The sequence below is a fragment of the Gopherus flavomarginatus genome, chromosome 6 (assembly GCF_025201925.1).
Source record: "Gopherus flavomarginatus isolate rGopFla2 chromosome 6, rGopFla2.mat.asm, whole genome shotgun sequence".
In the NCBI taxonomy this organism is placed as follows: domain Eukaryota; kingdom Metazoa; phylum Chordata; order Testudines; family Testudinidae; genus Gopherus; species Gopherus flavomarginatus.
Window position 1 is genome coordinate 7,561,878 of NC_066622.1, and position 19,344 is coordinate 7,581,221.

Genomic DNA, 19,344 nt, shown 5'->3' on the forward strand with positions numbered 1-19,344 from the left:
AGAGTGACCTAAATAAGTGAATAGCTACAAGATGGACAAACACCCCATCCCCCACTCTCTTAATTTGTTTTATTAGGTGCCACCACAGGGCTATTAAATATAGCTTATTCCAAGTTTTATAGATGCAGGGTGAGGAAGGGTTACATTTGGTGTGTATGTCCTCAGGGAAATTTTGTCTCCATAAAGTTTGGTTAACCTTAATTAAAGTGCACATTTCTACTCACAGTTGTGTTAGCCTGGGTAACTTGAATGCCTTAACAGGAAGCAGGGTGATCCTGTTTTTACTCAGTCGAAGTGTTAGCAGGGACTGTGACAGACTATCAAAAGCACCAGGCTCCAGGGTGCTGATTCTGTTGCTCCCCAAGTTGCTGTAATAAATCAGCACAGAAAATGTAACGGTTGTGTCAGAGGCCTTCATTGTTAGTTATCAGTCTTTGCTTGGCCTCCACACGGGCTGGTGATATTAGACACATTACACTGGAACTGAACAGGTTTGGGGACAAATAAAAACAAACACACATTGCCAGCGCCTAGCAACGGAAGGTGCTCAGTGCCCCTTCAGAGACACTCAGCACCATCTACTCCAATGAAGGAGATAGTCGATGGACTCACTGTCAGACCCACAGCATACAGGGGCCATTGCTGTCACCCCACTCTGATGGCCTCCAGTCAGAAGAGTGGGATCAAACCCACAGCATACACACTCCTATGCACAAACACGGCTTATGGGCAGAACTCGTGGGGGCTGTTTTAAACCTATGCTAAAGCATCATTATTTTGTGCCTTCTAGAAAACACCTAATGTAGTATCACTGACCACATACACATTAGGATTATGCTGTATTTTTCCTGCATGGCTCAAGGGAAACTCGTCTGGCTCCCACTGACCACTGATATACATGGCTATAAAAATAAGGGTTACCCAAAGTCCATTTTAACGTGACTACATGATCACAAGGAAAACAGCCACTTTTCCCTAGATGCAAGGCACAGACCTCAAGGTAGACAAACACCAGTCTGGGATGGTCTAGGCTAGGAATGCTTAATCCTGCCTCATCCTGGGGATGGACTAGCCACCCTCTCTTCCAGCCTTATGTTTCTAGGGTTCCCATTATGGAAGAGCTGTCCCTGCTCTAGATAGTTGTTTTGGCTTCAGGTTTCCATAGCAATGCAGGATGCCCGCACCTGAAGGGCACATGTTTCCTTTCTCTGTCACTGTACACCGCTCCCAGTGCAGCTGGCTAAATGACATCCCGGCATTATCCACAGATACATCAGATAACATAAAGACAAGGCTGGAGTGGGGTGGGGGTGGGGAACGGGGACACAACTGGCTGAGTTTTAATTCACTGCTGCATTTAGAACCCACAATTATAATGCTCTATTTGAAATGTTTGTTAACAATCCTTTTTTAAAGGCAATTTTAAAGGCCTCCTTTTTGCTGCAGTAACTCGACTAACGCTGTTCTGAACAAGAAGAACTTACAGCTCCTTTATGGGAAGTCCCTGTGGAAAGCAGCTGCTTCGTATTTCCGTGATGTCATTGGAACTCAGGTCCAACGTTTCCAGGGCAACGTAAGGCTTCAGTTGACTTGCTTCAATGCTGCGGATCCTGTTGTGATGCCTGGAACAGACAGGATGAGAATTGGAGAGAATCAAGTTTCCTTAAAGAAAAAAAATATAATCAGAGAGAACAATTGATTCCATCATTCGCCAGTTAGCTTTCCACACTGGTATTTAATGTATTTCTGAAACAGTCCAATCAGAAACCAATGTCAGAGATACATTCACTGGCCCCCTGCTGCTTCTCTGGCTAGTCAGACTGTAGTAAATCGCAAACATCTGAAGATTTTTCTATTTTAATAGAAGACTTTCTTCGCTAACTACCGAGTCCACTGATGCATTTTCCTTCCAGAGATTTGGGCCCAGTTCTGGATCCCTTCCATATCCTTAATTCCCAGGATAAATGTATTATTAAGAGAGACTGCAGGATTGGGATTGTCACGGGAATTCTCCCAGTGTCACCTGATGATCTAGCAAATTGCCAAAATTCCAACATAACATACACGCAGGTTGGGATTTTTCAAAGGGAGATAAAGAGAAACCCAAATCCCAGTGAAAGCCTCTGGGGGTTGTTTGCCTAGTTGTGAGGCCCTTTTCAAAAGTCCCAGCTCTAAGCTACAATTACAATGATTTCTAACACACAGAAACAGTATCCAGGGGCTTGATTCTGCAGTCACTTCCCAGCATATTGTTTACTACCCTAGACCAAACAGTGAGCTTAGAATAACTCTCGGCACTAAACATTGCACTCAGCAGTGTTTGTAGGATCTGGCCCCAAAGTAATGATTCAAGCCAGCTGCATTTTCATCAATAGTCTGGAGATTTAACATTGGAATTGTTTTGCTCAGAGAAAGCATTACAAATCACTCACTGAATTTCCACAGCTGTCAAACAACTGAAGCGCTCCAAATCTGTTTGCACCTGGAGAGTTTAGTTTTCAAATAAAAAGCTCTCTCTTTTCTTTCTAACTCCTTTTTGGCCTGACTCAGAAGGAAGAACAGCAACCAAACTTTAAAATCTCTCTCAGGCCAGGTCCAGACTAGAGCTTTAAATCGATTTTAAGAGCTCTAAATCGATTTAAAGCTGTAACCGTCCACACTACAGAGTGCATAAAATCGATTTTAAGGGTCCCTAAAATCGATTTTGGAACTCCATCAAAACGAGAGGAGTAACCCCAAAATCGATTTTTTAAAATCGATTTTATGATAGTGTGGACGGCCATCGAAGTTAATGGCCTCCGGGACGTATCCCACAGTGCTCTAGTGGCCGCTCTACACAGGTAAAGGTACTCTTCTGCTGGCCAGGTAAACAGGAAAAGCCCCGGGAAGTTTGAAATTCCATTTCCTGCTTGCACAGCGTGGAGCTCTCAGCAGCAGAGAGAAGAATGCAGTCTCCTGAAAATAGGAAAAGAGCTCCAGCATGGAGCACACAGGAGTTACTCGATCTGATAGCTGTATGGGGAGAAGAGTCAGTGCTTTCAGAACTGCGCTCGAGCAGACGAAATGAGAAAACCTTTGAAAAAATTTCTAATGCCATGCGGGAGAGGGGACATACCAGGGACTCGTTACAGTGCCGAGTGAAAGTGAAAGAGCTCAGACAGGCGTATCAGAAGACCAAAGCAGCAAAGGGCAGGTCAGGCTCTGCCCCCAAAACATGCCGGTTCTACGACGAGCTTAACGCAATATTGGGGAACAGCGCAACGACGAACCCCCCCTTGTCTGTTGATTCAGAGGTGGGCGTTGTGATTCCTGCAACTACGGAAGATTTATTTGATGGCGATGATCAGTATGATGAGGACCAAGAGGAGGAGGCTCCAGCAGAGAGCACAGAGCATTTTATCCCCCCAAACAGCCAGGATCTTTTCCTCACCCTTACTGAGGTTCCCTGCCAGCCATCTCAAGGCAGTACTCCAGAAAATGAAGCTGAGGGACCATCCTCTGGTGAGTGTAATTTTTTTTACTAAAAGCTTCAGTTTAATGTAAGCCTTTTTTACTGGGTGCTTCAAATCACTACCTGTACTTAGAGTCACTGACCAAGTAGATTAAAAACCTTTCCTAAAACAGTGACCCATGAGGTGGTTTTTAGAAAAGTCTCCATTGTTACAGGGCGGATTCATCCTGCTTGTTCGGGGACCGCGAGAGCAAACCGCGGGAAGCTACTCTTCTTCCCTGCTTTGCTCTCGCGTTCCCCGAACAAGCAGGGCTCCTTGCCTGCGGTTTGCTGGGTGGTTCGGGGAACGCGAGAGCAAACCGCGGGAAGCTACTCTTCTTCCCTGCTTTGCTCTCGCGTTCCCCGAACAAGCAGGGCTCCTTGCCTGCGGTTTGCTGGGTGGTTCGGGGAACGCGAGAGCAAACCGCGGGAAGCTACTCTTCTTCCCTGCTTTGCTCTCGCGTTCCCCGAACAAGCAGGGCTCCTTGCCTGCAGTTTGCTGGGTGGTTCGGGGAACGCGAGAGCAAACCAGGGAAGGAGAGTAGCTTGATTACCAGTACAATCTACTACAGGGATTACTAGCCATTATTAACTTACCATTTTCTCCGGACATGGTCTGTGTGCTCCCCTGACCTGCGTCTGAGCAGAACTCTCTGTCCTCAGCCACAAGCAATAAGTATTAAAGGAATCATAAGGTGACCTTTTGGTAAAGTAAAATGTTCAAGGTTCGGTAACAGGCACAGGTCAGTGAGGGGAGAGACTGTATGCATGGTTGTGTGAAATGTGTCTCTTATGATTCTTTTATCACTCTTTCCAAACCCCACCCCCCCCCACACAGCTGCACATTTCTCCAGCCTCCCTCTCGCTTCTCATCTACGTGGGGGGGGTATCATAAGAAGACTGAGGAAAAGGAGGACGCGTGAGGACATGTTCACCAAAATTATGGCAGTAACCCGTACAGAGAGAGCTCAGCAGGGAGAATGGAAGCAATTGGTCGCAAAGTACAGGGAGGCTGCCAGTGAACGCGAAGACAGGAGGGACCAACGCGAAGACAGGAGGGACCAACGCGAAGACAGGAGGGACGCCAAAAATGATGTCAGGTGGCAGGAAGATCAGCGCTGGCGAGCAGCAACTCTGGATCTTCTTCGTGATCAGACTGACATCCTCCGCGATATGCTGCAAGAGCTCCGTGGTTTCAGAATGCCCCTACAGCCCGTGTATAACCTCCCTCAGTACTCACCCTGTCCCACACCTTCCAGAACCAGGCGTGTAAGAACGCGTGGGGGAAGGCTCTCTGCACCAGCCCCCTCCACCGCTGCGGACACTCCAACCAGAAGGCTTTCATTAGATTGAAAAGCCCTTTGTGTCCTGTTTTTTCCCTCCTCTAATGATCCAAACTTCTACCATGGCACCTTTGCCTATTTTTTACTCTCAGGTCATGCTATTAAGTCAGTGTGACTGTAGATTGGTAATGAACTAAAGCAAGCAGCTTTGGAAAGCTGCATGGAAGCTAGTTATCAGCATCAGGATTTGACAATTGGGGATATGGGCAATACAGGGAAAACAAAGAAAGCAGCCATACCGTAACCTGGTCCATGAGAATTCTTGTTCTGTCTTCTCTGATGCACTTTCTTCTTTCAAACCTCCCTCCCCCTTCCTCCAAACCTCCCTCGCTCCGTCCCCCATAGAACAATGAGTTATGAAATTTCATGCACAGTATTGTAACAACAAACATTATGCTTGATTGATGAAAGGGTCTGATTTTAAATAAAGAACACAATTCTTGTAACAAATAGTAGTAACTTTATTTTCAATAAAAAAGCAGTTAAGGAAGGTTGCAGGTACTGTGCCTAGCAGCAGACGGAAGCAGCTAATGGTGGAGGTAGGTAATAATTGGGAAATACAGAAGTATATGTTTTCCAATGGACAGCTCTTGCAAGTAACCTAAGCAAGCAATTGAGGAATGCTGCAGGCAAAGTATCTTGCAGCAGCAACACCGCATAGACGGGGAGGGCAGCAATCAATTGAAAGGAAAATCAGCATTCAAACTGTACCCTGGCCCATGAGGAAGCTACTTTTCAGTGCTTCTCTGATGCGCACAGCATCCTGGTGAGATCTTCTAATTGCCCTGGTGTCCGGCTGCGCATAATCAGCGGCCAGGTGGTTTACCTCAGTCTCCCACCCCGCTATAAAGGCCTCCCCTTTGCTCTCACAGAGATTGTGGAGCACACAGCAAGCAGCAATGACAAAGGGGATATTGGTTTGGCTAAGATCTGAGCGAGTAAGAAGCGTTCGCCATCTCGCCTTAAGCCTGCCAAATGCACATTCTACCACCATTCTGCACTTGCTCAGCCTGTAATTAAACAACTCCTGAGCACTGTCAAGGCTGCCTGTGTATGGCTTCATTAGCCAGGGCATCAAGGGGTAGGCTGGGTCCCCAAGGATAACAATAGGCATTTGGACATCTCCAACTGTTATTCTCTGATCAGGGAAGTAGGTCCCTTGCTGCAGCCGTTTAAACAGTGTAGTGCTCCTGAAGACACGTGCGTCGTGAACCCTTCCTGGCCATCCCACGTGGATGTTGGTGAAACGTCCCTTGTGATCCACCAGGGCTTGCAGAACCATCGAAAAGTACCCCTTGCGGTTAATGTACTGGGCACCCTGGTGTTCCGGTGCCAAAATAGGGATGTGGGTTCCATCTATGGCCCCCCCACAGTTAGGGAATCCCATTGCAGCAAAGCCATCCACAATGGCCTGCACGTTTCCCAGAGTCACAACCTTTCGAAGCAGCAGCTTAATGATTGCTTTGGATACTTCCAGCACAGCAGCCCCCACAGTAGATTTGCCCACTCCAAATTGATTACCGACTGACCGGTAGCTGTCTGGCGTTGCAAGCTTCCATATGGCTATTGCCACTCGCTTTTCCACTGTGAGGGCTGCTCTCATCCTGGTATTATGCCGCTTCAGGACAGGAGAAAGCGAGTCACAAAGTTCAAAGAAAGTGCTCTTACGCATGCGAAAGTTCCGCAGCCACTGCGAATCGTCCCACACCTGCAGGACTATGCGGTCCCACCAGTCAGTGCTTGTTTCCCGTGCCCAAAAGTGGCGCGGAACGGGTAGAACCTCACCCGTAACCGTCAGGAGCTCCAACGTGCAGGGGCCCGGGGAGTCAGAAAACTCGTTCTCCAGTTCGTCATCGCTGTCGTCCCCGCATTCAAGCATTCTCTCTTGCATTTCTGCATCATGGGTCAGCAGTGATAGAACGAGAATGCGTGAATTATTTACAGCATTAGCGATCAAGGACAAGAGCAGACCTGGATCCATGCTTGCTGCAAAATGGCGTTTCCCTCACTGCAGCCAGTAAAAACAGCGCGAACTGACTGTGTGCCGTTTACAGGAAGGGGGGGGGGGCTGTACCCAGAACCACCCAGGACGGGGACTTTGATCCCATCATGCACTGGGCTAGTAACCCATAATTCCAAAGGGCAGGGACCCGTGCAGGAACTGTGGGATAGGTACCCAGAGTGCAACGCTCAGGGAAAAGATGGACGCCAGGGAACATGGACGCTCAACATCGATGTAAGTAGCCCTAGTGTGGACGCGCAAAATCGATTTTATAAAGCCTGCTTTATAAAATCGATTTTATTAACATCGATTTTACCCTGTAGTGTGGACGTGGGCTCAGTATGCTGGGCATTAGACACAAACAGTAAAGCAGATGACTGACATGAATTTAGATCAGCGTGAACAGTCATTGCTATTACCGGCAAGGCTGAAACAGACAGCTCTAAATAGAGACATTCACAGACACTTGAGAACCTGCTGAATAATAAGAGATAGTAAAGTGATTTCAGACAAAGACTACAGCTTAATCAAGCCAGCTACCCTCTAAGTAAAGGGAGAGAGGTGGGAGGCCAGCAGCCAGCCAAAGCATTCTTGAATGCAAAATGGGAACACTAGGCTCTCCAGATCCAGAGGAATCTCTTTTAAATAAACACTTGGGATCCAATATTCACATGTAGGGATTTATCTTTGAACATGTCCTTGTCATCTCCCTCTCTCTGTTTCCAGACCTTCCCCAGCTTTTATAAATCCAGACAAAACCCTTTAACAGAAGCCCAGCTCAGCGAATTGAAAATGTTTTTCACGAATGGTGAGGAAAGGTAACTCTCCACAGCACAATGTCCTCTTTCCCTCTCGTTAATAAAAAAACTGATTGCTTCTCCATAGATTAAGCTGGTGGTTTAAAGAGACACTGTGTCAAATTTAAATTAGTCAGTTTCAAACATTCCACTGTCTGATGAATCATCCTTGGAATAGGATAGGCCTGATTCTCATTTATGCCTAGGGTAAAATTAGCAAAAGATGTCTCAATGGTTTAGGAGTCTAAATCTCATTGAAAGTCAGTGGGATTTAGGATCCCAAGTCACTTAGCTACTTTTGAACATTTTATCCTAAGGCCCTTTTTGCACCATCCTGGCCATGAAAAAGGGGTCTAATGGTGAGGAAAGCCCCTTTATATGCTGCCAAAGTGGCATAAATAGGCCTTAGAATAAATGAGAGTCAAGCCCTGCATCCTGAAATTTAAAAAAAAAAATCCTTAAAAACATTTGAAATAATTTATTTTTGCTCTGCTTGTTGACATATGTAAAGGTCATTTTAGCAAAGAAGAAACAAACTTTGGCCTTCTCATTCCTGCAATGAATTCTACATGAGAGTGATCCCTGAGCCTCGACGGAGCTCCAGAGGGTATGTCTACACAGCAATAAAAGCCCCGAGGCTGGAGCCTGAGCGTCTACACAGCAATTTTTAACCCTGAGCTCCTGAGCCTCAATCAGCGGACTTGAGCCAGCCACAGGTTTTTTAATCCCCATGTAGACATACCCTGATACTGTATATTCTGATTGTATACCTAAGGGAAAACAGTGAAATTGACTATGCAAAAGGGGCTGTCATATCCATAAATTAAACACTCGGAAAAAAGAATTTCTCTTATGCCAACTGCCCTGTGTTAATAATCTGAATTTGTCACTTCAGCAAACTCCAGTTTTCAGACAGAAATAAGATTTTTCGAGCTGACAGGTTCCCTTTCAAATGAGTGCAACAAGAGGTAATGTTAAAACAAACTGTGGCTAAGAGCCCAATTCAGGAAGCACCTAAGCACATGCCTAACTTTAAGCAACGCACTTAAAACCATTTCTGTTCAGCAAAGCATATACTTAAAAGATAAGCACATTCTTAAGTGCTTCGCTAAATAGGAATGAACTTAAGCGTGCGTTTCAAAGCTGTGCTGAATCAGGGACTATGCGTTCAACTCTGATCTCAGACCTACTGTTGGAACCACAATCAGAATCTAGCTGTACATTACTAGGAATTGTAGATTCATACAAAAGAACACCAAGAATCTATAAATTACCTGCTGATTACTAAACACAAAAAGCAGCAACTCTAAGGGATTGAAAGCATGAAACGGCTTCAGACGTGCAGAGCAGTTTAGAAGTAGACACAGATGTCATTTTTTGGAATATTAATATTACTGTATGTATATCATGCATCAAAAGCACAATGTCCCAGAGTTTACCACAGGGCCCAGTTTAAGAAGGAAAGGAAAAGGTGGGTGAAGTGTAAGATACTATTTTGACCTGAGCCATGTTCAACCAGTTTTCAGGTGACTTCTGTCCATTCAGCTGTTGCTTTTTCTTGTGCTGCAGCTGGTGGATTAAGGGGTGTGCATTATTTCACATAGGAAAGCCAGGCTTCTCTCTCTCTCAAAAATGGGCCAACGGCAAGGAATGACTCTCAGCACCACCTCCAGCCAGTTCCAGCTGGGGAACGTCAGACAGCTTGTTGCAAGCGCTGCGCCATCTCAGAACACACTTCAAACAAAACCAGCCCTGATGACTTTTCCTATACACAGCGTGTGATATAAATACATCTCATTCCAAACCTTCACCAGCTTGATTACATTTTCTTTTTCGTGCTTTCAATAGAAACTGAAACACTGTTTAACCCTTCCCATTATTGCCTGGGGCTTTTTTGCTCAGTTTCCTTCGTTACCATTCCCCAGGCAATTTGAAAGCAGAGTAAATTGTGAGGACATTATGCCCCTCTCTCTCCCCCTTTGCAATGCCTGGGAAAGAGGGGGATTTTACTGGGTGCCCATTATTTTAACTTCCTAGACTGCACAGGTTACACATGAAATTTTAATGAAAATACTTGATCAGCCTTGAAACATAAATAAAAGGTGCTTTACTGTCTCATTTCAGCCATTGTTACCACAAGAGTACAAGAGGACTATGTGTTTGCTGTGATGACTATGCTTAATATGAGATCCAGTAATTAGAGTCAGGACTGGCAGCCAAGTCTCTGACCACCTAGCTTCCAGCTCTGGTACTGACTCATGCCTGGGGCATGTCACTTGACTCTTCTGTACCTTCAGTTTATTCATCTGGCTTGACCAGGATGCTATGAGGCTAAACTCATTCAGGTCTGTAATGACTGTAAAAGACTTTCACCTGAAAGGTGCTAAATGAGCAAAATATTCTAAGTGCAAAGTAAATCCTACATACTCCGCTATGTTAGCTTTACTAGGCCATGTCTACATCTAAAATTTTGCAGCGCTGGTTGTTACAGCTGTATTAGTACAGCTGTATAGGGCCAGCGCTGCAGAGTGGCCACACTTACAGCAACCAGCGCTGCAAGTGGTGTTAGATGTGGCCACACTGCAGCGCTGTTGGGCGGCTTCAAGGGAGGTTCGGGGAACGCGAGAGCAAACCGCGGCGAAGCTGGTCTCCTTTCCCGGTTTGCTCTCTCGTTCCCCGAACCCCCGAACAAGCAGGTCTCCTTCCCTGCGGTTTGCTGGGTGGTTCGGGGAACGCGAGAGCAAACCCGGGAAAGGAGACCAGCTTCGCCGCAGTTTGCTCTCGCGTTCCCCGAACAAGCAGGTCTCCTTCCCTGCGGTTTGCAGGGTGGTTCCGGGGAACGCGAGAGCAAACCGTGGCGAAGCTGGTCTCCTTTCCCGGTTTGCTCTCGCGTTCCCGGAACCACCCAGCAAACCTCAGGGAAGGAGACCTGCTTGCTCGGTGTTCGGGGAACGCGAGAGCAAACCGCGGCGAAGCTGGTCTCCTTTCCCGGTTTGCTCTCGCGTTCCCGGAACCACCCAGCAAACCTCAGGGAAGGAGACCTGCTTGCTCGGGGTTCGGGGAACGCGAGAGCAAACCGCGGCGAAGCTGGTCTCCTTTCCCGGTTTGCTCTCGCGTTCCCGGAACCACCCAGCAAACCTCAGGGAAGGAGACCTGCTTGCTCGGGGTTCGGGGAACGCGAGAGCAAACCGGGGAAGGAGACCAGCTTGATTACCAGAGGCTTCCTCAGGTATGCTGGGATACCTGCTTATTCCACGGAGGTCAAGAAAAGCGCTGGTAAGTGTCTATATTTGATTACCAGCGCTGGATCACCAGCGCTGGATCCTCTACACCCGAGACAAAACGGGAGTACGGCCAGCGCTGCAAACAGGGAGTTGCAGCGCTGGTGGTGCCCTGCAGATGTGTACACCTCCTAAGTTGCAGCGCTGTAACTCCCTCACCAGCGCTGCAACTTTCTGATGTAGACAAGCCCCTAGTCTTTGTACAGTTGTGAAACGTGCCTACCGGTATTCCAAACTGTTCAGATGAACCTTCCAAACCATCCACTTCCCAACCCAGCCAAAAGCTGAGAACCTGTTTCCAACAAGTAGTGAATACTTCCTTGGCACTCTTCAGCACTGCTCAATTGCTTAAAATTTAAAAAGCAAATGGAATGTTCAAAGGAAACAAAGAGAAGGGTTTGGGGTGGGGGAGTTGTTTTTTTAAGTGGGGAGGAAAGACAGGTGGTGCAAGTTCAAAAGATCACAGCATTTCCAGGAATCCAGGACTGTGTTTTAGAAGTAAAGTTACACCTTAATCCCCGGGGGTATCCCTAGTGCTAAATGTTTTAGTGACTATTTATTGATAAACAGGCTGGTGAGGCATTTCCCACTGGTACTAATTGAAAGAAAATTCACCTTTCACTGCTACAAAGGGCTTTTTTTTTATAAAATAAAGGTGCACTGGCCAATTCAACTTAGGGTGTAGTTAGGGTGACCAGACAGCAAGTATGAAAAATCGGGACAGATTGTGGGGGATACCAGGCACCTATATAAGAAAAATCTCCAAATATCGGGACTGTTCCTATAAAATCAGAACATCTGGTCACCCTAGTGTAGTTAAATCAGTTCAGAAAGTTGTGTGGACTTCCTTATTTAGGATTCAGTCATGCTTATTTCAGTTTAGATTCACTCTATTAGGAACCAGTTTAAGTTAAGCAGAAGCAAGCCACTCTTCAATGGAAAATAAGAGGGTTTGCACAAGTTTAAATCAGTTAAAATGGATTTAAATTAGATCAGTGCAAATTTCTCAAAGAGACAAGGCCTGAGTCGATGCTGTCTGGGTTGTTTTAGTGTGCAGTGCAAATGTTTAATGTGAGAGAAGAGTGGAGAGGCGGGGAGAAATCACATGTTTAGCCTTCATCTAGTGTCAGTTTACAGTGCTGGCTGGGCTCTGGGGAGAAAAAAATCGGATACAGCAAACCTATTAAACCAACACCTGTTATAAGCATCAAAAATAAAACCAAGCTTCAAAAGAGAGAGAGACTTGAGCGAATATGCATTTCAGCTACAGTTCTAGTAACGTTCAAACACACTGTCTGAATGAACATAAAGTGGGAGTTTAGGAACAACTAGAGGGCAGATATCAGAGGGGTAGCCGTGTTAGGAAGACCTCCCGGCCAAGGAGAATTATAGGCGCTTGCTACTGAAGGACACCCAAGGGCTGATGTCAGGGAAAGGCCAGGCAAAGAGGGCATGGTCAAGAGTTAGATCAAAGACAGTGTTACATGAGATGGATCAAATATACCGTGACTAACTGATGCCTGGAATTACATGCCATCATTCTGCTCACTCTCTGGCAGTGACCCCCACCCCAATTCCCAGGCAGGTTAGAAGAGGCTGACAGCATTAAGACATGCTTCCCTTAGAAACAGGGGAGAAGATTCATGGCACAGGTCCCCGCTGCTGTCACCTCAGATAAAAGTGCCATCTGTTCAGCCCACATTTTCCATATCTGTCCTATAAGTAGAGCATAAAAGCCACCCTTTCTCACTAGCCTCTGCTAGATGGGCAGATTTCTTCACAAGTCTGAAGGGGGCCTAAACAACCCATATCTGTAGATTTGTGCTTTAATTTAAAACAAAAAATTACATTTCTAAAACACTCTCATGAAGAAAAAAGTTTCCACAGGTGAGCTGAATGCAAAGCAAATCTGCCATTAACTTCCTGAGTCTACAGTCAGGCATCTCTGGTTCCTCAGCTGCTGCTCTTAGCTTTGCCAAATGGCAACAGAGTGAAACTGAAACGCCGGTTAGTCTCGTTGTGCTATTCAGCACCCTGAGGGCTGCAGAGCATAATGGTCAAGAATAATTCTGGTTTCACACTGCTGCTGCTTGGCATAGTTGTAAGCATCAGCAGAAGCAGAGGCTACAGCTAATCACAAGGGAGGAGGTATCCAAAAAAAAAGATTAAGGGTATGTCTACATCTACAATTTTGCAGCGCTGGTTGTTACAGCTGTATTAGTACAGCTGTATAGGGCCAGCACTGCAGAGTGGCCACACTTACAGCAACCAGCGCTGCAAGTGGTGTTAGATGTGGCCACACTGCAGCGCTGTTGGGCGGCTTCAAGGGGGGTTCGGGGAACGCGAGAGCAAACCGGGGAAGGAGACCAGCTTTGCCGCGGGTTGCTCTCGCGTTCCCCGAACCCCCCTGCAAACCGCAGGGAAGGAGACCTGCTTGCTCGGGGTTCGGGGAACGCGAGAGCACACCGCAGGGAAGGAGACCTGCTTGCACGGGGGTTCGGGGAACGCGAGAGCAAACCAGGGAAGGAGACCAGCTTCGCCGCGGTTTGCTCTCGCGTTCCTCGAACCACCCTGCAAACCGCAGGGAAGGAGACCTGCTTGCTCGGGGGTTCGGGGAACGCGAGAGCAAATCGGGGAAGGAGACCAGCTTCGCCGCGGTTTGCTCTCGCGTTCCCCGAACCACCCTGCAAACCGCAGGGAAGGAGACCTGCTTGCTCGGGGGTTCGGGGAACGCGAGAGCAAACCGGGGAAGGAGACCTGCTTGATTACCAGAGGCTTCCTCAGGTATGCTGGGATACCTGCTTATTCCACGGAGGTCAAGAAAAGCGCTGGTAAGTGTCTACACTTGATTACCAGCGCTGGATCACCAGCGCTGGATCCTCTACACCCGAGACAAAACGGGAAGTGTACACCTCCTAAGTTGCAGCGCTGTAACCCCCTCACCAGCGCTGCAACTTTGTGATGTAGACAAGCCCTCAGTTGGGTAGAGTAACAGAGACCTTTCATTTCTCCCCCTCCCACAGCAGCCATGATGCTGAAAGGAAGCGGGGGGAGAGAGTGACCGAGATAGATACCTTCCCCAAGGCTCCCCTTTGCAGACAGGAGGCTTAGAGCAGGGAGGAGAGACAGGTTGCTCTCCCTTCCAGCAATGGGAGAGTGAAGGCAGTAGAGTTTCAAATTCATCAGATAACTTAATCAGAGGCTGGTATGAAAACAATGGAGTCCTCAAGCAGGGTAAAGTGACTGCAGCACATGGGTAGAAATCTCAGCCTCCTCCTTCTGCACATGAGCTTTGGATAGCTGGGAGATGGCCGGGCTTTCACTAAGGGTATGTTTACACTACGGCATTATTCCGATTTTACATAAACCGGATTTGTAAAACAGATTGTATAAAGTCGAGTGCACGCGGCCACACAAAGCACATTAATTCAGCAGTGTGTGTCCATGTACTGCGGCTAACGTTGATTTCTGGAGCATTGCACTGTGGGTAGCTATTCCGTAGCTATCCCATAGTTCCCGCAGTCTCCCTCGCCCCTTGGAATTCTGGGTTGAGATCCCAGTGCCTGATGGTGCAAAAACAGAGTCGCGGGTGATTCTGGGTAAATGTCGTCAGTCATTCCTTCCTCCGTGAAAGCAACGGCAGACAATCGTTTCGCACCCTTTTTCCCTGGATTACCCTGGCAGATGCCATAGCACAGCAACCATGAAGCCCATTCTGCCTTTTGTCACTGTCACCGTATGTGTACTGGATGCCGCTCACAGAGGAGGTACTGCAGTGCTACACAGCAGCATTCATTTGCCTTTGCAAGGTAGCAGAGACGGTTACCATCCCTATTGCACCGTCTGCCATGCCATTGTAAACTGGTGATGAGATGACGGTTATCAGTCATTCTGTACCGTCTGCTGCTGTCATGGGTGCTCCTGGCTGGCCTCGCTGAGGTCGGCCGGGGGCACATGGACAGAAATGGGAATGACTCCCTGGGTCATTCCCTTCTTTATGTTTTGTCTAAAAATAGAGTCAGTCCTGCTTAGATTATGGGGCAAGTGTACTAGAGAACCAGAGAGCACAGCCGCTTCCTATCAGAGCCCCAGAGATCCCACAGAAATGATGAGCTGCATGCCATTCAAGGGGGTGCCCCTGCAACAACCCCACCCGTTGCTTCCCTCCTCCCCCCCCAACCCTCCTGGGCTACCGTGGCAGTGTCCCCCCATTTGTATGATGAAGTAATAAAGAATGCAGGAATAAGAAACACTGATTTTTTAGTGAGATAAAATGAGGGGGAGGAAGCCTCCAGCTGCTATGATAGTCCAGGCAGTACAGAATCTTTTCTTTAGATATGAAAGGAGGGGGAGCTGATGGAGCTCAGCCTCCAGTTGCTATGATGAGGACGGTTACCAGTGGTTCTGTATCATCTGCCAGGAATGACCGAGAGTCATTCCCATTTTTACCCAGGCAACCCCGGCCGACCTCACCGAGGCCAGCCGGGAGCACTCACGGGCTGATGATGACAATGGATAGCAGTCGTATTGTACCGTCTGCCACCGGGAAGGGGATGCTGGTGTTCAGCACTGCAGCACCCAGTCTACCAGCAGCATGCAGTAGACATAGGGTGACATTGAAAAAAGATGAGAAATGTTTTTTTCCCCTTTTCTTTGTGGGGGAGGGGGAAGGGTGTAAATTGACGACATATACCCTGAAACACCTGGGAAAATGTTTTTGACCCTACAGGCATTGGGAGCTCAGCCAAGAATGCAAATGCTTTTCGGAGACTGCGTGGACTGTGGGATAGCTGAAGTCCTCAGTACCCCCTCCCTTCCTCCATGAGCGTCCATTTGATCCTTTGGCTTTCCGTTACGCTTGTCACACAGCACTGTGCTGTGGACTCCGTCTATCATAGCCTGGAGATTTTTTCAAACGCTTTGTCATTTCGTCTTCTGTAACGGAGCTCTGATAGAACAGATTTGTCTCCCCATACAGTGATCAGATCCAGTATCTCCCATATAGTCCATGCTGGAGCTCTTTTTGTATTTTGAACTGCATTGCCACCCGTGCTGATCAGAGCCCTACGCTGGGCAAACAGGAAATGAAATTCAAAAATTCGCGGGGCTTTTCCTGTCTACCTGGCCAGTGCATCCGAGTTCAGATTGCTTTCCAGAGTGGTCACAATGGTGCACTGTGGGATACCGCCCAGAGGCCAATATCGTCAATTTGTGGCCACACTAACCCTAATCCGACATGGCAATACCGATTTCAGCGCTACTCCTCTCGTTGGGGAGGAGTACAGAAATCGGTTTTAAGAGCCCTTTATATCGATATAAAGGGCCTCGTTGTGTGGACGGGTGCAGGGTTAAATTGCTTTAACGCTGCTACATTTGTTTAGACGTGTAGTGTAGACCAGGCCTAAGGCACTATATCTGGACCTTGATGGTACCTCCACCTGCCTCACACCTACCTCTAGCTACTATGCGTCCAGGAAGTTTTTCAAGCCCTGAGCCCTGGATTGAGTGTAATTAGATACAGTGCGTTTTCAGTTTGGTTGGATTGCATCTAACTGCTGCAAAATGAGGAACATGAAAAGCATCTGCCTTCCCCTCCACCACATCTTTAAACCTAATTTAACCAGAATCGTGGGGTTACATTTTCCATCCTCAGAAAATTACGGGGCAGACACCTGGCTGGTGCACATGGATACAGCGCCACTGAGGTCAGCTGAAGATATGCCCCTGGACAATTATTTTTGGTGTACGTCTGTATCTCTTAAAAGGAAAGAGAAAAGCCCTGAGAAAACTATAAATGAACTCAATGGCAATGGGACAGAGGGAGAATGTGTTTGTAAGTCAGTTCATATGTTTTGAACTACGCAATAAACCTGGAGGATAAAGCTTCTCATGTGACCCTAAAAATATTACTATCCAAAGCTTTGTTCTTTAAAAGTATGTTATTCCAGCAGAACTCCACCACTTTATTGGAGGCAAAATATTACCCCTGGAATGAAATCAGGTTAGTTATATGAAGGGAAGCCATGAGAGATTAACTGATTTGCCGAAGGATGTGCAGAAAGCCTGTAGCAGGGTTGGGCAGAGAGCCCAATGCTTTAGACTCCTAATCCCATGCTTTAGCCACGAGATCATCCTTCTCCCTGCAAACTTGAATGACTAAGTATTTATGAATAATAAATATCATTGGTCACGCTATACAAATAATCCTTTGCAGCCCAATTCTGCCGGCAGGTGCATCTAACTTGCATGCACTACATCAATGTTTCTCAACGACCAGTCTGGGGACTGGTGCTAGTCCCTGAGATCTCCCTGGCACCATTTAGGAAGGCAGCAAGCTGGTCTCTGGTATCAAAAAGGTTGAGAAATACTGCACTACATCATGTCACTCTGCACATCACCACCTATAAGGTTTAGTGTCTTTTACCATCAGAATAAATTGTACATGTTTGTCAGTAGTCCAACCTCCCCATAATGAACACGTGCTGTATTTATTTAAAGAAACAGGGCCGTTGTCATTTTGGAGCAAAATTGTGTGGATTAGTCTCCGGGCAGGAAGCGAGTATCCATATAAGCAACCCCCACTTTTCTCAGATGTTCTAAATCGTCAGTTCCCTGGGGAATTTTGGCAGATTCTCGTGCTGCTGCAGATATAGCCCCAGCTCTGTTTGTTCAGGTGGAGATCACACACACAACAAGAGTAGACCACTTGCAAAACTAGCAGACATTGCACTCTAGGGCCCTGCACAAGTTGTGTCAACCAGCTTCCTAACTAGATAGTACTCTCCAATACTCACACAATCTGCAATCCCCAGAAGTCAAACTGCCTTTCACTGCAGAGGTATTCCACGGCCTCCTCTCTCCTCAGGGCTCCTTCCAGCTTGGACTTTATAATGTGCATAATACAAAAAGTCTTCCCATTTTCTGTTGGGTTCTTACAGCCATCATGTAATAAGCACAAAGCAAGGAACACAAGTGGTAGATTCACTCAAGCTAAATTCATCTACACATGTAACCATGGCAGAAGGTCTATTCCAGGGGTGGCCAACCCGTGGTTCCGGAGCCACATGCGGCTCTTCAGAAGTTTATGCAGCTCCTTGTACAGGCACCGACTCCGGGGCCGGAGCTACAGGTGACAACTTTCCAATGTGCTAGAGGATGCTCGCTGCTCAACCCCTGGCTCTGCCCCAGGACCCGTCCCCACTCCACGACTTCCCCCCAGCCCCGCACCTTCCCCTGAGCTTGCTGTGCCCTCGCTCCTCCCCCCTAAAGCCTCTTGCACACCACAAAACAGCTGATCGCGGCGGGCAGGAGGTGCAGGGATGGTGGGCTAGGTTTTGATCGGCGGTGCTGCTGGCGGGTGGGAGACACTGGGGGCGGGAGATGACGGGGGGCTGCTGACGTGTTACTGTGACTCTTTGGTAATGTACACTGGTAAATTCTGGCTAGTTCTCAGGCGCAGGTTGGCCACCTCTGGTCTATTCTATGCCCTGTACATCCTCTCCATTGACAATGGTACATTGTAGTGATCCTTGAGCAACTGTGCTCACTAGCTTTTGGGTTTTCCTTCGTTAGGCTACATTTGGCCATTGCAACAGCAGTTGAGGACGGACGTGTGTTAAGTAAACTCTTCCCAGCTATAAGCGGGCCGCAGCGGGAGGGTGTGAGGAAAGTCACAAAGGACACCCTCAGTTTGGGAGTAGACTCAGAACACTGCTCACAAAACTCTGGTGAGCTTATTGCATCCCTGATGAATAATCCAAGGGGGCCACTACCCAGAAGGCTTATTCTCCTTTCCGAGAGTGGGCATGAGGTTTTGTGCCAAGCAAGCAGAGGGCAGCTGAACCCCCCCAGAAGTCTCAGACGTATCTTAGAGCAGTTCCGTGGGGGAAACAGAGGCAGACATGGAAGCTTCAGATTTAACACTTTCTTACTATGAGTTGTGGATACTTGATGCTTTTGTTAGGAGCAAATAGTCCTCCACAGCCCTCTTGTGCTAACACAAGTGTGCAGGGAGTAGGACAAGCCGTGGTGATGGCACGCCCACCTCTCATGTGCCACATGAGGCTCTGCAGTGGGCGTCTGAGGATGTAGTCACTGGATGCAGACCTATGGATCCATGTGCACAGGCAGGACACAAGCTAATTCAGCTGCCCCAGAGTAGCCTTGAGGGTTGGGGAATTCCTTTTCCAGCCCTCCCCCACCGCCTCAGCTCCAAAGGACACAGGCTATCTACATGCTGGGGCCAGGTGTAGGGCCTGAGGCAGACACAGCTCTATAACTGAATACTCTCCATGTGCCGAGGCAGGAAAACTACACTGCTTCGCTGTCCCATTTGGAATGTTGCTTTTGCAACAATGAGGGTGAGATATTTACTCACACCGGCCCACACCCCAATGGTACATTAAATATCACAGACCCTCATAAATCGGAC

The 19,344-nt window shown here is 47.6% G+C and overlaps 1 protein-coding gene across 2 annotated transcripts in view; it reads right to left on the bottom strand.

The window, feature by feature from the left end:
• LRIG1 (leucine rich repeats and immunoglobulin like domains 1) overlaps positions 1 to 19,344 on the bottom strand; it is a 138,723-nt gene that overhangs the window by 36,762 nt on the left and 82,617 nt on the right. For both annotated transcript variants that reach the window (XM_050957303.1, XM_050957302.1), the window contains exons 4-5: positions 1,485 to 1,622; positions 225 to 368 (exon numbers count right to left, since the gene is read on the bottom strand). In XM_050957303.1, coding sequence (XP_050813260.1) covers positions 225 to 368; positions 1,485 to 1,622 — 282 coding nt within the window. The remainder of the gene's footprint in view (positions 1 to 224; positions 369 to 1,484; positions 1,623 to 19,344) is intronic.